We start from the raw sequence: 18,863 nt of genomic DNA on the forward strand, positions 1-18,863 counted from the left end.
CCCTTATGGCAGAAAGTGAAGAACTAAAGAGCCTCCTGATGAAAGAGAAAGAGGAGAGTGAAAAAGGTGGCTTAAAACTCAACATTCAGAAAACTAAGATCATGGCATCCGGTCCCATCACTTCATGGCGAATAGATGGGGAAACACTGGAAACAGTGTCAGACTTTATTTTTTTTGGGCTCCAAAATCACTGCTGATGGTGATTGCAGCCATGAACTTAAAAGACGCTTACTCCTTGGAAGGAAGGTTATGGCCAACCTAGATAGCATATTTAAAAGCAGAGACATTACTTTGCCAACAAAAGTCCGTCTAGTCAAGGCTATGGTTTTTCCAGTGGTCATGTATGGATGTGAGAGTTGGACGGTGAAGAAAGCTGAGCACCGAAGAATTGATGCTTTTGGACTGTGGTGTTGGAGAAGACTCTTGAGAGTCCCTTGGACTGCAAGGAGATCCAACCAATCCATCCTAAAAGAGATCAATCCTGGGTGTTCACTGGAAGGTCTGATGTTGAAGCTGAAACTCCAATACTTGGGCCACCTCATGCGAAGGGCTGACTCATTGGAAAAGACCCTAATGCTGGGTAGGATTGGGGGCGGAAGGAGAAGGGGACGACAGAGGCTGAGATGGTTGGATGGCATAACCGACTCGATGGACATGGGTTTGGGTGGACTCCAGGAGTTGGTGATGGACAGAGAGGCCTGGCGTGCTGCAATTCATGGGGTCGCAGAGTCGGACACGACTGAGCGACTGAACGGAACTGAACTGAATCTATATTCAAGACAGCAAGCTAGGAATAGAATGGAACTTACTCTGATAAAGTATATCTACAAAAAAGCAACGTAAACAGGTCGAAATGCAGAAGATTACTCATTTCCTATCGGGAAAAATGCCGATTATCACCTGCTTTAGTCAAGAGTATTCTGGCTGGTTTGTTCAATCCTGCAAAATGAGGAAAGGTTTAAGGTTTAAGCCAGTAGAAACTGTTGATATTCAAATATTATAGTATATTTTGAAAAGCAAAAATAATCTAGATCTAAATTTGTGGAATTAATATGCATATTGAGAGGAACTGTGGAACAGAAAATCTATATACAAACATTCTATCTCTACATACATCCTCAACTAGGCCATAAAAATCACAAACCATGAATTTTCAATACCATTAAATCCTCGGGGATAAATGTAACAAAAAATGTGCAAGGAGAAAATGAAACTTTATTGACAGAACTTTAACAGTCAAATATACAACATAAGAACAGCACAGACGGCTTCAGTCTATCTTCTTTCAAGCAAATCGTCGCCCTTCACCTATAATATATACATTAAAAAAGTTACTTAGCAGAAATTTCGTTGATAGGAGAGGTGTACAAAGTTCATCGCAGTTGTAGTTTTATAAAGTGGACTAAAACAAGAACACTACGGGCGACCCTCTGGCTTACCTTCAGTTAATCCTCTCTAGAGATTTTATCGACTTTTCAAGCCTATTACCAGTATTTTTAAAAACACACTACCCTTCCTAGTTATACAAGAAAATAAGGACACTGAGTTCAGAACAAATGAAATCAATTGAACCTATCAGAAGGTCGTTTTCAGTAGAGGGCAAAACTGTGTACACATTCAGTAAAATATCTAACAACAAAAAACACCCTAAGACAAACAAAATACACAAAAACTAAAACCAAAAAATCCCCCAAAAGTATCATTGAACTGTGTTGGTTTGAAATAATATTCCGAATATAGGACAGCTCAACAGTTGTTATCTCTGTTACTGCTTAAGTGAAGTAAAGAAAAAGGCCAGTAGTACATTTGTTTCTTCTCTACTGTGGAAGAGTGTAGAAATTTTCATTTGTTCTAATTCATCCCTGATGTGGTTGTTTTAAGTCAGTTAAACATTTATCCCCCTTTTTACTTGTGGCCCTCTTGTAATTCTAAATGTTTCTTGTCACCTTGGAAAGCATTCCAGTTGGTATAATAAATTATATGGGGACACTAATTTTCAGTCATTACTATCACTGGCGACATCAACATGTGAAGCAGAAATAGGACTTTCTCACAGCCACACCAAAAGAAGAAAGAGAAAAAGGAGAGAAGAAAAGAAACGGGAGAGCTAGAGGGAGTATGAGTGAGAGAGAAAAGCAAGTAGGAAGAGAGAAGAAAATCTGGAAAAGGAGATTTTTTGGTTTGTTTCTGAATGACAATGGCTTTTGAGAGACAACTCTGACCAATTTCAAAAGTTCATCCACGGTATCTTGTGATGTTTACTTATTTAGTTACTCTGGGCTATGTTAAATAATATTTCTTTTTCTACCCTATTAGACACATCCCATCAATATTCTAAAAATATGTGAGTTCCAGATTATACTCTGTTTTAATTCTGTAATCTACTGTTAGTGTCTTGTTCATATTTCTTATTAGGTATACTTGGGCTTTGTCCATTTTCTTCACAATCATGTAAACTGAGAGGAATGGACTGGCAATTTGGGGTTGGCAGATACAAACTATCACATTCAGAATGGATAAACAACAAGGTCCTACTATACAGCACAGGGAACTATGTCCAACCTCCTGTGATAAATCACAACAGAAAAGAATATTAAAAAATGTGTGTGTATATATATGTGTGTTACAAAATTATGTAAATTACCACATTGTGTTTATCTATTAGTTGAGTTTATTTTCCTCTTCCTGACGATTCATACCTGTCTTTTATTAAGTATCTTTTGCTTTTTCCGTTAGGTTTATTCTGTCGCTCTTTTTCTTACCTGTTTGTTGGGGGTAGGATTTTATATTTATGTACTTTATAATTAATGTATTTTTCTTTTTAAATACCACACATATTTAGGGCTAAGATGTTTCTAAGAGAACATTTTAATCATGTTCTGTAGTTACTTGAAAGTAGTCTGAAAGTTGTCTTTTCATCTACATGTTCTAATGGAATGGAACAAAAAGGTAAAGTGAAAATATTTAGAAGGCTAATACACAGTAAAATCTTCCCTAACCATGAAGTTCTTCCTGTAAAATTAGAACCATGCAATTAATTGTCAGCAATCTGGAGAACACCTATGTGAAAGATACTACGCTGATTACGTGGGAAGAACTAGAGTTACAGACTTTAACCTTCAAAACTTTTTAAACTCACGTATCAAAGAGGAAAAATAACATATTTGATATAGTGAGAGATGATTATATCGTGAGGCTCAGATTTTTACTAGTTCCTTAAGAGTGAGAGTTGGGTGTATGGCAAAAACCATCAGAGTAGTGTAAAGTAATGATCCTCCACTTAAAATAAGCAAAAAAACGCCCCCCAAAACAGACCAAACATGGGGGCAGGTAGTGTGCTTAGCATATGTATCTCACTCACACCTGCCTGGGATATCACTGACTAAATGCACTCTCTCAACTTGATCAGCCACAGAAACAGGAAACTAGACTACCTTTTGCCATTTTATTATTCAGTCACATCATGCTTCAATGGGGAAAGGATTTAAAATGCAACTAATTTTCCTAAGAGCTAGAGAATTCAGAATTTGAGAGAATTTAACAAACATCAAGCGGAATGTTGGCTCATTTTCTTTTTTAAAAAAATTAATTTTTTAATTTTAATTGGAGGCTAATTACTTTACAATAGTGTGGTGTTTTTTGCAATACATTGATATGAATCAGCCACGGGTGTACATGGGTCCCCCATCAGAAAATGAAATCTCAATTCCCCTGTTATAATTTGACTCTAGATGATATTTTATGATAAATCAATCAAGAAAAACAGAGTATTCTTGTATGCATTCCATCGAAGGGAATCAGAGAGTGCAAAAATCAGCATGGAAAAATTGGCATTTTAGTGTATCTGTTCTGAATTCACAACTTAAATGAATAAAGTTCAGTTTAGAAGTTAAGGGATTTACCTGAATCACACACATTATGTTAAAGCTGGTACTAGAACCTACTGAGCATATTTCATGTAAACTGATATTTATTACAAATGCATTCCGTATTTGTTACAAGCAGAAATTAGAAAAGAACCTGAAAATTATTAGCTGTTGCTTAAAGTACTTATACTCAAGGAAAGAAAACGGTTTCCTTTTGAATCAGTTCTATTGAGAAGGATGAAACTGGAGCCCATTATACAGAGTGAAGTAAGCCAGACGGAAAAACACCAATACAGTATACTAATGCATATATATGGAATTTGAAAGACGGTAACCATAACCCTATATGCGAGACAGAATAAGAGACACAGATGCATAGAACAGTCTTATGGACTCTGAGGGAGAAGGTGAGGGTGGGACGTTCTGAGAGAATAGCATTGAAACATGTATATTATCATAAGTGAAACAGAACATCATTCCAGGTTCGATGCATGAGACAAATGCTCAGGGCTGGGGCAGTGGGATGACCCGGAGGGATGGGAGGGGGAGGGAGGTGTGGGGGGGTTCAGGATGGGGAACACATGTAAACCCATGGCTGATTCATGTCAATGTATGGCAAAAACCACTACAATATTGTAAAGTAATTAGCCTCCAACTAAAATAAATAAATTTATTTAAAAATAAAAAAAAAAAGGAAAACGGTTTCCTATTTTCAGTTCGATATGGCTTTGATCCTGTCTCTTTATTGGAAAGTCTGTAAGTCAGGCACTCAGGCATCTGGGATGTGAACTATCTTTCAAAGAATATGTGAATTCTATTATTAAAATAATAGTAATGTTCCCTCTATATTATTAAAGATATAATATTCTGAAAAACAGAAACCACATAAATTACTTTCTGAATGGATGACATACCTGCTTCTGGCATTTCAACAGGCTCTATATTTGACGCAATCTCCTCCTAGACATCAGGACCATCTCCACCTTGACCCCCAGTCTTTGCCACAGCCAATTCCGGGAGATCAATTTCCAGGTAAGGATCATTAAAAAAACGCATCAATTTAGCTGTAAAACCTACAATATAAACAAGGGAATGATGATATTCATTCCCTCAGTGTTATGAATTAAAAGCCTTAGGTTAGTATGGTAAAAATGTGATGAGTAAGAAACTCAGGAGCATTATTCCAGGAATGTGTTGCTGGAGAAAAAGGAAAGCAGAATTTCCCGAAAGTCATTACCATTTTCCTTTTCCAGGGTTGTCCTCAGACAACTTAGATGCTCCCCCGACTTCTCTGTCTTGAAAACAAGGGAAAATTTCACCAACCACACGAACCTGCAAACTATACTCTCCTCAGTTTTTCAGGAACTGTCTGAAGTCCTTTTCTAATGTTTCCTTTCCTCCACTCACTGGGTATGTCTTAAGGCAGGATGCACTGATACACTTTACCTTGACAGGCACGCGGCAGCTTCTCTTCACCACGATCCACTGGATGCTCTTCATGTACTTCCTCCTTTGCAGGTGTGATATCATGAATTTCAGCTGGTGGTTCCCCTTGTTGAGGTTGCTCAACACTGGGCTGCTGGTCCTAGTAGAGTGGGCATGCAAATAAAAACTTTTTGTTGTTAATACATCTAATAGCATAACTATACACAAGACACAGATGTATCTGATCATAAGTAAACCTAACAACATTTTCCCAACACAATTCTATGTACTTACTTTTAATAAAGTTTCTCTTCCCACAGAGAAAAGTTAACTCCCATAAGAGTTACTCAGAAAGACTTTGGAAGCTATTTAACTCTATGTTGGGATGGAAGTATGCAATCTGTTGTTAATAAGCAGGAGGAGGGAGTCACTGGGCACATTTCCAGGGAATTTAACAGTATACTCATCCAGGCAACGCCAGACTGTAATATATCTGGATCAATGTTCCTTCCTAAGACACACTGTCACCCTTTATCAGCATGAAAGACCTTTATCACTGCATCTGTACTACTTAACATCATTTTCTCAAAAATAAACTTCTGCTAATAGAAAACACCAAATGGTAAGGTACTCACAACCACAGGTGCATCCAGCTGGGAGGACTCTTGATCTATAGGTCCCAGTGTTGATGCCACTTGCCCACTCATATTTCTCCCTGAAAGTAGAATGTTGTGATTTAGAAAATGTATTTATGACTAGAGCTATATTTGATCACTTTTATGGCCATATGTTGACTTATTACTTTTTTAAAAAATGTGAAAATACTTTCAAAAGAAAACGATGGTTAAGTATGAGTGTACATGCATTCCAATCACACTAAATACAGTTACTAGAAAAGCCATTTTTGTCTTTGCTAAGCTGGCAGAGAAATTACCTTAAGGTACACAGGAAGGCTCAATTTTTGTGAGGAAGTTTGATTTCACAACAGAATTCTCCATTATGAAGATATTTAGTGAAATACTGCTAAGAGTTAAAAATTCAGGACTATTCCTTTTGTCACACCCCTATTCACCAGACGTATCTCCCCAGCTCCCTTGGAATTCAGTTGGAACAAGAAGGCTCAGTCTTTACAGCCTGACTATGGCGATTTTCTCAGTGTCTGGGGCTGAAGTGAGTCTGCATGCAGAGCAACCGGTCCACGTCTCCCTTGACACCTTATCACAAAACCCGGGAGACAGTCACAACCCACCCACCCCCACCCCCGCGGTCCGGTTTCTAGGCCTTTCCTTAATCGCCCACCCCGCCCCCTGCCCAGGTCCCACTGCCGGCCCCAGATTCTGTGCTCTGTCGTCAGTTCCAGGGCCCCAGTGAACCAGATATTTCAAATAGCACTCCCAAGTCTCCCCCCCGCCCACCATCACCCGACCCCTCCCTCTTCTGCCCACCGAGCTTCCTCTCCAGCCACCAGGGCAAGAACTATGGCGTCACGACACCTCTGAAGAGCAAGATGACGACCTCGAGGGCCTTCCTCCTCAAAGGCCCGAAAACGCGCTGCCCGACCCGCCCGAAACTCGCTGGCTCCCCCTCACACGCTCGCACACATCAACTCCAGACAGGACAGATCTGTGGACCTACCTGGTGACTCGCAAGCAGTGAGAAGGAACCGGGACTGAGTAAACACAACCGCCTCAGGCCCAATGCTCCTCACAGAATGCGCGCTACTTATGCGCACCAAGGCGCATGCGCAGTAGCGGGTGTACCTGCACACACTGCGCATGCTCCCTGAGTTCGGCGTGTGCCGAGCACGTTGAGCTTTTCTCGCTACTGAGGTAGAGTCCTGGAACCGCAGGGTCTCTGGAGGATGAGAAAGGGGGTTGAAGACTATCTTTTTTTCCTTCCAGTGCAGTCTTTCTTACGCATCCACAAACTGTGGTGATAGGTAGTCCCAGGTTACCCTTAGTGGAGAATGTGTCTCAGGAAGACATTTATGACAGGAATAGACATTACTGGTTTGAATACCTATTTTTATACATGCTTTGATGAACCATTTCCTTCTCTGCTTCTGGGTTTTCCATCATGCTTGCAATGGCTTTACTCACTTCCATAGAATAGACACAGAAATATGTACCTCCGTTTCCATCTGTTGCTTGGAGCATTGCACATTTATATCTCTGAACTGGTAACTGATTTCTCAGAATATACCTCTGGTTCCTGTACAATATTGTTCTTTTAGCATCGGACTTGACTTTCACCACCAGACACATCCACAGCTGGGGGCTGTTTCCACTTTAGCTTAGCCTTTTCATTCCTTTTGTAGCTATTTCTTCACTCTTCTCCGGTAGCATATTCTTCTTATTCTCAAGAATTTCGGTACTTCCTAGGAGTTTTAATTTTAGCCAATTTTACCCAAGAGAAAGGAAAACATATTCACACAAGGACCATTACTAAAACATCCTACTCATGTACTCCTAATAGCCAAAACTAGAAACAACCAAACTATTCAACAACTGGTATGTAGATGAAAGAAAAAAGAGTATACTCATGCATAAGAATACTACACAGTCATTTCAAAAGGAACTACTAATGCATGTAACAGCAAGGAGGCATCTCAGCTGTGCCACTGAGAGATGTCAGACACAGAAAGCTATGTGTTATATGATTTCATGTCAATGGGTTTCTGGAAAACGCACAACTATAGGCACAGAAATATATCTGTGGTTGCCAGGGTATAGGAATGGAGGAAGGAATCTGAATGCAAATAGCCGGAGGGAGCATTTGCTTTTTTTTTTTTTTAATAAATTTATTTATTTTAGTTGGGGGCTAATTACTTTACAATATTGTAGTGGCTTTTGCCATACATTGACATGAATCAGCTATGGGTTTACATGTGTTCCCCATCCTGAACCCCCCTCCCACCCACTCCCCATCCCATCCCTCTGGGTCATCCCATTGCCCCAGCCCTGAGCATTTGTCTCATGCATCGAACCTGGAATGGTGTTCTGTTTCACATATGATAATATACATGTTTCAGTGCTATTCTCTCAGAACGTCCCACCCTCACCTTCTCCCTCAGAGTCCATAAGACTGTTCTATGCATCTGTGTCTCTTATTCTGTCTCGCAATAGGGTTATGGTTACCGTCTTTCAAATTCCATATATATGCATTAGTATACTCTATTGGTGTTTTTCTTTCTGGCTTACTTCACTCTGAATAATGGGCTCCGGTTTCATCCATCTCAATAGAAATGATTCAAATGTATTCTTTCTAATGGCTGAGTAATATTCCATTGGGTATATGTACCAATGCTTCCTTATTCATTCGTCTGCTGATGGACATCTAGGTTGCTTCCATGTCCTGCCTATTGTAAACAGTGCTGTGATGAACACTGGGCTACACGTGTCTCTTTCAATTCTGGTTTCCTTGGTGTGTATGCCCAGCAGAGGGATTGCTGTGTCGTATGGCAGTTCTATTCCCAGTTTTTTAAGGAATCTCCACACTGTTCTCCATAGTGGCTGTACTAGTTTGCATTCTCACCCGAGGGAGCATTTTCAAACCAACGGGACGTTTTCTACCTTTTTGTTGTGGTAGCATTTACGCAATGGTATGCATATGTCAAAACTCGACAAACAGGAATGCTTTAAAGCATTGACTTCTCTTGTATATAAATTATGTCTCAAGCTTCTCTTCACCACGATCCACTGGATCCTCTTCATTTATTTCCTCCTTTGCCGGTGTGATATCCTGCATTTCAGCTGGTGGTTCCCCTTGTTGAGGTTGCTCAACACTGGGCTACTGGTCCTAGTAGAGTGGGCATGCAAATAAAAACCTTTTGTTGTTAATACATCTAATAGCATAAATATACATAAGACACAGATATATCTGATCATAAGTTAACCTAACAACATTTTCCCAACACAATTCTATGTACTTACTTTTAATAAAGTTACTCTTCCCACAGAGAAAAGTTAGCTCCCCTAAGAGTTACCCAGGAAGACTTTGGAAGCTATTTAAATCTATGTTGGGATGGAAGTATGCAATCTGTTGTTAATAAGCAGGAGGAGGGAGTCACTGGGCACATTTCCAGGGAATTTAACGGTATACTCATCCAGGCAACACCAGACTGTAATATATCTGGATCAATGTTCCTTCCTAAGACAAACTGTCACCCTTTATCAGCATGAAAGACCTTTATCGCTGCATCTGTACTACTGAGAGGGCAACCGGCAGGAAGGCCAGGAGTCTCCAAACGGAGGAAATAGGCTGCAAGTGTCAGACATTTTCTCTCTCTCTTAAGCGGCAGGATGAAACAAACTAGGGATATTTTTTCCCTTCTCTATACAAATTTAAAAGAGGTTTCTCTTAAAATACTGTGTGGCCATGACACCTGGTTTCACCTGAAGTTAACTATTCTCAAACTTTGAGTTAACCAATGCATTTTTCTTATGGAAATGTTTGTCTTAAGCTATGTTACTGTACTCTGCATTTACCCCAAGCGCTGTCTTCCGCCTAATGGCTCAGAACCTACTTGACAAACCAGTATGTTATACTCAGACACTGTTCCCCTAATCTATGTAGATGAAACTATTTGCATGATCTGCCTTTCTGCAAAATTCAAGTCAATCGTTTTATGACCCGGGATGTCTGGTGCCCAGATTATTCCAAAATACATCTTATGGATGAGGGGCCTGGTGCCCTTCTGAGTTTAAGACATTCCTTTCTTTCATTAACAAACTGCTAGTGACTATATATCATCCAGCTGAAGACTAGCAGGGGGGTACTCTTTCTACCCCCTTCCGATGCCTATGTCAGAAGCTTTCTCTATCTCGTTTACACTTTAATAAAACTTTATCACACCAAAGCTCTGGGCGATCCAGCCTCGTCTCTGGCCCCGGATTGAATTCTTCTCCTCCAGAGGCCAAGAATCCCGGCCGTCTTTCTGCGGCTCAGCAACGACCTCACTACTTAACAATATTTTCTCCAAAATAAACTTGTGCTAATAGAAAACATCAAATGGTAAGGTACTCACAACCACAGGTTCACCCGGCTGGGAGGACTCTTGATCTATAGGTCCCAATGTTGATGCCACTTGCAAACTCATATTTCTCCCTGAAAGTAGAATATTGTGATTTAGAAAATGTATTTAAGAGTACAGCTATATTTGATCACTTTTATGACCATACGTTGACTTATTATTTTTTTAAAAATGTGAAAATACTTTCAAAAGAAAACTCTGGTTAAGTACGAGTGTACATGCATTCCAAGTACACCAAATACAGTTGCTAGAAAAGCCATATTTGTCTTTGCTAAGCTGGCAGAGAAATCACCTTAAGGTACACAGGAAGGCTGAATTTTTGTGAGGAAGTTTGATTTCACAACAGAATTCTCCATCATGAAGATATTTAGTGAAACGCTGCTAGGAATTAAAAATCCAGGACTATTCCTTTTGTCACACTCCTTTTCACCAGGCATATCTCCCCCAACTCCCTTGGAATTCAGCTGGAACAAGAAGAAAGGCTCCGTCTTTACAGCCTGATTTTCTCAGGGTCTGGGGCTGAGGTGAGTGCATGCAGAGCAACTGGTCCACGTCTCCCTTGACACCTTATCACAAAACCCGGGATAATGAAGAAGGAATTCCTGGGGCCTGGACTCCATCTTAGGCCTGTTGGTGCTGATCATGCTCGGCCACCTCTCTAATGGACTCTGAACTCTGTGCCTAGTGCCTGTGAAAACGACAATAGAAGGATAAGACCCCCTCCGGACAGGGGAACCTTGAAGATCCTATCCAGGTTACTCATCGCCTAAGAGAAAACATACACTAATCACCCCTGTCTCTGGACAGGCCGTAAATGTTTCTGTACCTATCGGAGTGTAACCTCCGGCTTATTGATTATTGGCCAACTGTTTAACTGTTTGAACACATAACACCTAAATGATGAGACTACTGTGATTGTATTTACCCTTCCTTTGTTTATGTAAGTCTCCAGGAATTTGGGGTGGTGAGTTCGGACACGTACACATGGGGTATAAAAGATTTTCACAAATGCTGGTCGGGGTCCTTGGCTAAGAGGAGACTCTGCCTTGGGCCCGCCGGTGTAATAAACTGCCCTCCATTACCTGCATTGTCCTTCTGAGTGAGTTTGTTCCCCAAAACGCGTGGCTATAACAATACAGTCACAACCCCCCCGCGGTCCGGTTTCTAGGCCTTTCCTTAATCGCCCACCCCGCCCCCTGCCCAGGTCCCACTGCCGGCCCCAGATTCTGTGCTCTGTCGTCAGTTCCAGGGCCCCAGTGAACCAGATATTTCAAATAGCACTCCCAAGTCTCCCCCCCACCATCACCCGACCCCTGCCCTCTTCTGCCCACCGCCCTTCCTCTCCAGCCACCAGGGCAAGAACTATGGCGTCGCGACACCTCTGAGGAGAAAGATGACCACCTCGAGGGCTTTCCTCCTCAAAGGCCCCAGATCGCACTGCCCGACCCGCCCGAAACTCGCTGGCTCCCCCTCACACACTCGCGCACTTCAACTCCAGACAGGACAGATCTGTGGACCTACCTGGTGACTCGCAAGCAGTGAGAAGGAACCGGGACTGAGTAAACCCAACCGCCTCAGGCCCAACGCTCCTCACAGAACGCTCAGGATGTATGTGCACCAAGGCGCATGCGCAGCAACGGGTGCACGTGCACACACTGCGCATGCTCCCGGAGTTCGGCGTGTGCCGTGCACGTTGAGGTTTTCTCGCCACTGAGGTGGAGTCCTGGAACGGCAGGGTCTCTGGAGGATGAGAAAGGGGCTTGAAGACTATATATTTTTCCTTCCAGGGCAGTCTTTCTTATGCATCCACAAACTGGTGATAGGTAGTCCCAGGTTACCCTTAGTGGAGAATGTGTCTCAGAAAGACATTCGTGACAGAAACAGACATTACGGTTTTTAATACCTATTTTTATACATGCTTTGATGAACCATTTCCTTCTCTGCTTCTGGGTTTTCCATCACGCTTGCGATGGCTTTACTCACTTCCATGGAATAGACACAGAAATACATACCTCTGTTTCCATCTGTTGCTTGCAGCACTGCACCTTTATATCTCTGAACTGGTAACTGATTTCTCAGAATATACCTCTGGTTCCTGTACAATATTGTTCTTTTAGCATCGGACTTGACTTTCACCACCAGACACAACCACAGCCGGGGGTTGTTTCCACTTTGGCTTAGCCTTTTCATTCCTTCTGTAGCTATTTCTTCACTCTTCTCCAGTAGCACATTCTTCTTATTCTCAGGAATTTTCGTACTTACTAGGAGTTTTAATTTTACCAAAGACAAAGGAAAACATATTCACACAAGGACCATTACTAAAATATCCTACTCATGTACTCCTAATAGCCAAAACCAGAAACAGCCCAACTATTCAACAACTGGCATAGAGATGAAAGAGAAACAAAAGTGTATACTCGTGCAGGAGAATACTACACAGTCATTTCAAAAGGAACTCCTAATGCATGTAACAGCAAGGATGCATCTCAGCTGTGCCACTGAGAGATGTCAGACACAGAAGGCTATGTGTTATATGATTCCATGTCAATGGATTCCTGGAAAAGGCACAACTATAGGCACAGAAATATATCTGCGGTGGCCAGGGTATAGGAATGGAGGAAGGAGTCTCAATGCAAATAGCCCAAAGGAGCGTTTTCAAACGAATGGGGCGTTTTCTACATTTTTGCTGTGGTAGCATTTACGCAATGGTATGCATATGTGAAAACTCGATAAACGGTAATGCTTTAAAGCATTGACTTCTATTGTATATAAATTATATCTCAATACCTCTCACTTTTTTTTAAAAGGAAAAGGAACTTTAAGTATGTAAATACTGGTTATTGTATCCATCTAGACCATGAGCTCATAAACATAAAAATCTTATTTGGAATTCTTTCCAGACCTGGCCAACTTCCAGGATTTCCCATGACACCTTTGTACCCTTATGACAGGACACAGAAACTTGGTCTTAACCATGTTTACAATTCCCTCTCCTTCACTTCAAGTCCATATTCTTGCTGAGTTCTGTCACTTTTACTTCGAAAATCTCTAATGCATCTACTTTTTCCAAAGTCCACCGCATCTGCTCTAGTCCAAAGCCTCCCTCCATTTAATTGTCAACGCCCTTGAGTTTGTGTCATACCCCTTGGGTTTGTGCATCAGAGAAAACAGACAACCCTGTCACATGCTCTCAGTGAAGACAGCCTGGCAGTAGGGAAAATAAGACCATGCCTCTGCTCCAGTAGTGCCTAGACACGTTGTCCATGTCAATCAGAACTGAGGAATTCTTGTAAAAAGTGCAGATGCCATGATCTACATTCAGTGGATCTCACTCAGTGCGGCTACAACAGTGCCCTAGAATCTGTGAGATTACACTATACTTGGGAAACTTTCAGGGACTTTATTAAACCCCTTTGGTAGCGAGACTCAGCAAAATAAGGGAAATAGAGATCGGAACAGATATTAGAAAAAATATACAGATAATCGACAAAACCCAAAGCTGGCTCTTTCAAAAGGTCACTACGAATTCATAAATTTCCACCCAGAAGAATAAAACAAAAGCAAGATAACTATAGACAAAACTTACCAATATCAGGAAAGAAATAGGTTACAGATTCCACAGAAATTAAAAGGATTCTATGAATAAGTTTATAGTCATAGAATAACTACATCTGGCAATTTAGGTGAAGCGGGACAAACTATCAAATTTCAGTGAAAAAGGAACAGATAACCTATTTTAAAAGCAAGCTTGTAGTTGAAAAATTCACAGAAAAGAAATCTCCAGCCCCAGGTGGTATCCCAGGCACAAAAGAGAAGGGGAGGGAAAGAAAGGGTAGGGACAGGGACAAAGTAAAAAATATATATCTATATATCTATATATCTATATATCACTCCAATCATTTAATCAAGGTGATTTGGGCCAAATCCAAGCAATGTGATGAGACCATTCATTTTTTTTTCTCATTGTCCTCCAGCTTCCCCTTCCTGCCTCTCTCCTTTGCCCCAGTTCCCTTTCTCCTTCTTAAGTCCTGCCCTCCATCAAGGGCAGGCAACGATATGAGGCATGATTCCCACATTAAAACTGAGGTACGCTGCTCGGCTGACATTCAACGTGGATGCTATCATCCCTGCAGCTGGTACACTCAAGTTCTCTGTCTCTCCTGACGGACCAGAAGGTTTCACTCCTAATTTCAGGTATAGGTAGGAGAGAAGGTGCAGGGCACATGTTGGAGCCTTGAGTCCTTCATCTGTGAAATGCAGATGACCACAAACTGGGGGACAAACAGAAATAGCAGCACCAGGCCCCTTTCAATGAGAGCTACGTGCCAAACCCAGTGCATCACAGGACTCCTTGACATTCAGGAGCACGCCAAGTAGATTTCCATGCGAGGACTGTTGCATTTGTTGTTCCTTCTGCCTGGAATGCTCTTCCCTTAGGTAACCCCACGACCTGCTCCCTCACTTCCTCCAGATCTCTGCTTACTTGGCATCGTTCAGGGAGACTTTCCCTCATTATCTTGAAGAAAATCATAATATCATACCCACATACACCTTTTCCCCTGATCTAGCAATATCTTTCTTCATAGTGCCTGCCACCCTTGATTTACTTACTGACCACCAAGTCTATGCAATGAGAGACTTGGTTAGTTTTGCCCTGTCCCAAACTCCTCCAATAGTGCTCAGGTCTATGGCAGGTGCTCAGAAAACATTTGCTGAAGGACAGTCTGGAGGCAGGCCCTTTAAACACATTGCTAACATGCACAGGTACCCTCCAAGATGGGCACTGGCCCCACTGTATTAATTATGATACATACTGAGATTTCACGAGACAAGTGATACACTCAACAACACACAGTCAGCATGTCAGGTTCCCGGCTTCAGAATCATATCTGCCAGCTACCAAATCCTCACTTCCTGGACAGAGACCTCACAGCCAAGAACGTAAGAGGTTTTATTTCTAACACGAAGACTTCCAACAGCTCATAGACAGCCAGAGACACCAAAAAGAGCTCACTGAATCTCTGCACAGAGAGCACACAACTCGAGTCTCAGACGCTCAAACACAACAGAGACCATAACCATACACGCTGTGACAGAGACCCTGCAAACAGTCCAAAGTCTTCCAGACAGAAACAAATGAGAACTGCACAGATGCTTCACATCATGGAGACTGACTCCCAAACCACGCGGACACTTACCGACCTAATACAAACCCTCCTAAACGGAAAGGCAGAAGTTTTAATAACTCAAGAATATCATATAATCTTAAGACAAAGTTCCCAGACAAAGGAAAAATTTGCAACCTCTGCATAGAGCCCCAGGCAGCTGATCCTTTACACCTTTAGACTAACCCATCCTTAAAGCAGCACAGAGGCATCACAACTTGGAACCCAGAATCAAAAAGCTCAGTGATCTCACATTCTGGGGTGCAGACCCCTAACACAGAGATCTCACACACAGGGACTGAGAGGCAAGAAACCTCCAAAGATGCACATCCCGGTATACAGGCACACATCCTAGAGGCTTTGTATTATGGCTCACAAAATCCACTCACATCAAATGTCCCATCACTCACAATTCCGCCCAAAGGCTCAAGGAGATCAAATGTAGCCAAACACCACCTGTGTTGTCACACGTAGCAACACACAATCCCAAGGTGCCAGATACAGTATACTCTCCAGGGAGAGACACCAAACTCAGAGACCTCTCCCTGGACATGAATTGCGTGCATTTGTGTGAAGACCGTGCGCTGCCACAGGATCCAGACTGAGCGAGAGCTAAACAAGACTGAAACGCAGTCACCATGCACGGCCAGTGACCGCGCCAAACCTCGCCACTAACCAGAGCAGCTATTCGACCCCTTTGGGAAAAGCAATAAAACTCGGAGGAAAATTGCATGCTCTGCATCGTTGCGCACGCTAACGCAGGCGCACGCGTATACACGCGCCTCTCGCCCTCAGTTCCAGTTCTGTGCCCACAGTGCCCGCAATCACGCGGTGACCAGTCACTACCCAGAAAGCTTCTCTGACGCCATACCCAAACCGACAGCAGGTCTCTCGCTCCGTAGTCGTCCCACCAACGAAGGGGTGGAGTTGGAAAAGAGACGAAGAAAGTTTCCGCTGAATACCAGTGTCCACTCGGATTCGAAAGCAGCGGGAAGACGAAGAGGAGCGAATCGGGATAGACCCAGAGGCGCCCTGAGCGCCGCGCCTGGGAACTGTGGTCCATGCCTGACGCGGTGTAAGGGGGCCCTCCCTGCTGTGGAACGCCCTCTCCCAATGGTACCTTCCAGAGTGGGGGGGGTCTTACCGCTTCCCCTCAGTGGTATATCCCAGGACAGAACTGTTTCATCTCGCGCGCCCCTTGCTGGTGGGATTGGGGAACAGCAGATATAGATGCCTGGGGACCATTCCAGGATGATCCGCAAAGGGCGGAAGGGCAAGGTTAGGGTGAAAACCCCACAGATTGCTGCCATCTTGGACTCAAAAAGAAGTCTTCATAAACTGAAGATTACTTGTCTATAGTGACCACTGTCGTAACAAAGAGCATTGAAAGCATTTTATCTATGCTGCGCATCGTAGTTGTTTGAGCTTTCCAGTTTAAGGCAGAAATATCCAGCCACAGTCCCCCAGTGGGCAGGGTAAGTAAAGCTTCCGACTGGAATCTGAGGTCCTGGCGTGGGGAAGGCCTCTGACGTTGACCGCGAGTAATATGTGAAAAAGACAACAGGACCTTCCATTCTGTTAGGAAAGGGGTCAATTTCGAGGAGACCCAAGGACACCACCTCGTAGGTGCGATAAAGATCACAGCTTTGTCATCATCTTATCATCCCTGAATATGTTCTCTAGCAGAATCCTCAGCCTGTCTAGCTATGCTTCTCTCAACAGGTTTAACTTTGTTTATTCATTCCGTTGTTCATGCATTCTCTCCAAAGTATGTGTCAAGCACAAATTTGTGTGTTTGGAAAGAGAAAATCGACCTTTTCCTCATGGAGCTTACCTTCTCTTGGGATCATGTGGTCCCCAAATACAAGTAATTTATCAGGTGTTTGTAACTGCCATGATTAACATTAAATTGGGATAGTGAAATAGAGAGAGGGGATGATATCTAGAAAGAGTGGTCAGGGAAGTTCTAAGATTGTGACATTTGAGCAACAGCCTAGAGGAGATACCTATCTGGGAGAAAAGTATCCTAGATCCTAGTGGAAAAACTGGGGAGTGAAATCCTGATGTCTCCATTTTACTCCTGGGGAGTAAAATCCTCTCTTTCTCTAGAGAATGACTCAGTTGCCCATGGCCTGGGCCTTAATCACGCTCCCTTCACACACATCAGGGGCCTCTGCCCATCAGGAAAAGGACATTCTCCATTCCTGGGGAGGCTCATGCTGCACACAGGGTCCCTCACAACCTATCCTGCCCAGACTGCCCTCTTGCTGATCTCCCTGCCAATGACTGCTCTAATGGGGGAAAGAGAGGCAGGGATCTCTGCATTTGTGGTGGAGCCTCATGCAAACTGGTGAATGTGAGATTTCCCCCCAGCTGCTTGGAGGCTCAACTCTGTACCTTCCATGATCACGTCCCCAGGGAATGTGACGAGTCCATTCCATCCATCAGATAAGAAGCTGGGTGTGTGATGGGGAGACACAGAGACATACCCTGACAGTGAGTCAGCCATAGGGTCCCTGTGGCCCTGTGCCAACGCCCCCCTCCCCCACTCCCTGGCCAGGGTTGTGCTGAGTCTTTCCCGCCTCCTCCAACGAGCCCAAGCTTCCATCCAGTTCCTCCCCTCCTCATGAGCTGAGACCTTCCCTCTGCACTGGGCCTTGGGCGCCCATCTGCTAACGGTGCCCTCCTTGTTGTGGGTTGGGCAGATGGACTGAGAGAGTGTGTGTACACAGTTTTTGTCACAGGGCCCCTATCAAGGGTGGCAGTCATATCAGCAAGTATTTTTCTTATCAGGATTATTACCTGGGCTTCTGTGAACTGTGCATTATTACCCTCTCTGAGGATGGGGCCCCAAGCTTTTCTCTCTGTAGGGAGGCATGGTAGAAATCGTAGCAAATGTGACATCACAGGCCTGCTTCTAAGGCCCGTGAGAGTGGGGTCCATCCAGCCTCTCTCTTCAGACTGTTCTCGTGTGCAGATATATGAACAGCTGAGAGGCCCAACCCTCTGGACACAGACCCCCCCCCAAACAGTTCTGAGATTTCATGCCCTGGGACAGAGATCTGCAAACAGTTTAGAGTGCTCATCCTGGATGCCAACCCAAAACAGCTCTAATAGGTCACACCTGAGGACACAGATGCACTCCAGCTCAGAAATTCCATCTCTGGCTTCAGATGAATTAGGATCCCTAACAGAAACAGCGTTGCTCACAGCCAGTTCTACAGGGGTAAGTTGTAACCTCTGCGATCCCTGAATGACACTGCGTCATGAAGGAATTCTGGGTGAAAAACAGGAAGAGGCACACAGTGCTTTGGACAAACTGGCCCTTATTTAGTCACACGCCATATCCTCAGATATGCAGGTGACACCACCCTT

The 18,863-nt window shown here is 43.2% G+C and overlaps 1 protein-coding gene across 1 annotated transcript; it reads right to left on the reverse strand.

Annotated features, from left to right (window-relative positions):
- Positions 1 to 1,195: 1,195 nt before the first annotated feature.
- Positions 1,196 to 16,603, reverse strand: LOC145537182 (uncharacterized). Its single transcript, XM_081567999.1, has 8 exons — positions 11,845 to 16,603; positions 10,318 to 10,397; positions 8,981 to 9,089; positions 6,927 to 7,145; positions 5,927 to 6,006; positions 5,313 to 5,451; positions 4,781 to 4,939; positions 1,196 to 1,308 (listed from the first exon to the last, which is right to left on the reverse strand). Exons 3-7 carry the CDS (start codon positions 9,036 to 9,038, stop codon positions 4,827 to 4,829), a joined length of 609 nt encoding a protein of 202 aa, XP_081424125.1. The 5' UTR covers positions 9,039 to 9,089; positions 10,318 to 10,397; positions 11,845 to 16,603; the 3' UTR covers positions 1,196 to 1,308; positions 4,781 to 4,826.
- Positions 16,604 to 18,863: the final 2,260 nt, after the last annotated feature.

This window comes from Giraffa tippelskirchi, chromosome X (genome assembly GCF_054371585.1).
Source record: "Giraffa tippelskirchi isolate mGirTip1 chromosome X, T2T-mGirTip1v1.2.pri, whole genome shotgun sequence".
NCBI lineage: Eukaryota > Metazoa > Chordata > Mammalia > Artiodactyla > Giraffidae > Giraffa > Giraffa tippelskirchi.

What these genes read in the sequence shown, in the direction of transcription:
- LOC145537182 (XM_081567999.1), bottom strand. Translation starts at nt 9,038, where the DNA reads ATGCAGGATATCACACCGGCAAAGGAGGAAATAAATGAAGAGGATCCA. An exon ending in AGAGGATCCAGTGGATCGTG is followed by an intron (nt 7,146 to 8,980) that starts GTGAAGAGAAGC and finishes CTCATCCTCCAG; the next exon opens with AGACCCTGCGGTTCCAGGAC. An exon ending in CACTGCTTGCGAGTCACCAG is followed by an intron (nt 6,007 to 6,926) that starts GTAGGTCCACAG and finishes TTCTACTTTCAG; the next exon opens with GGAGAAATATGAGTGGGCAA.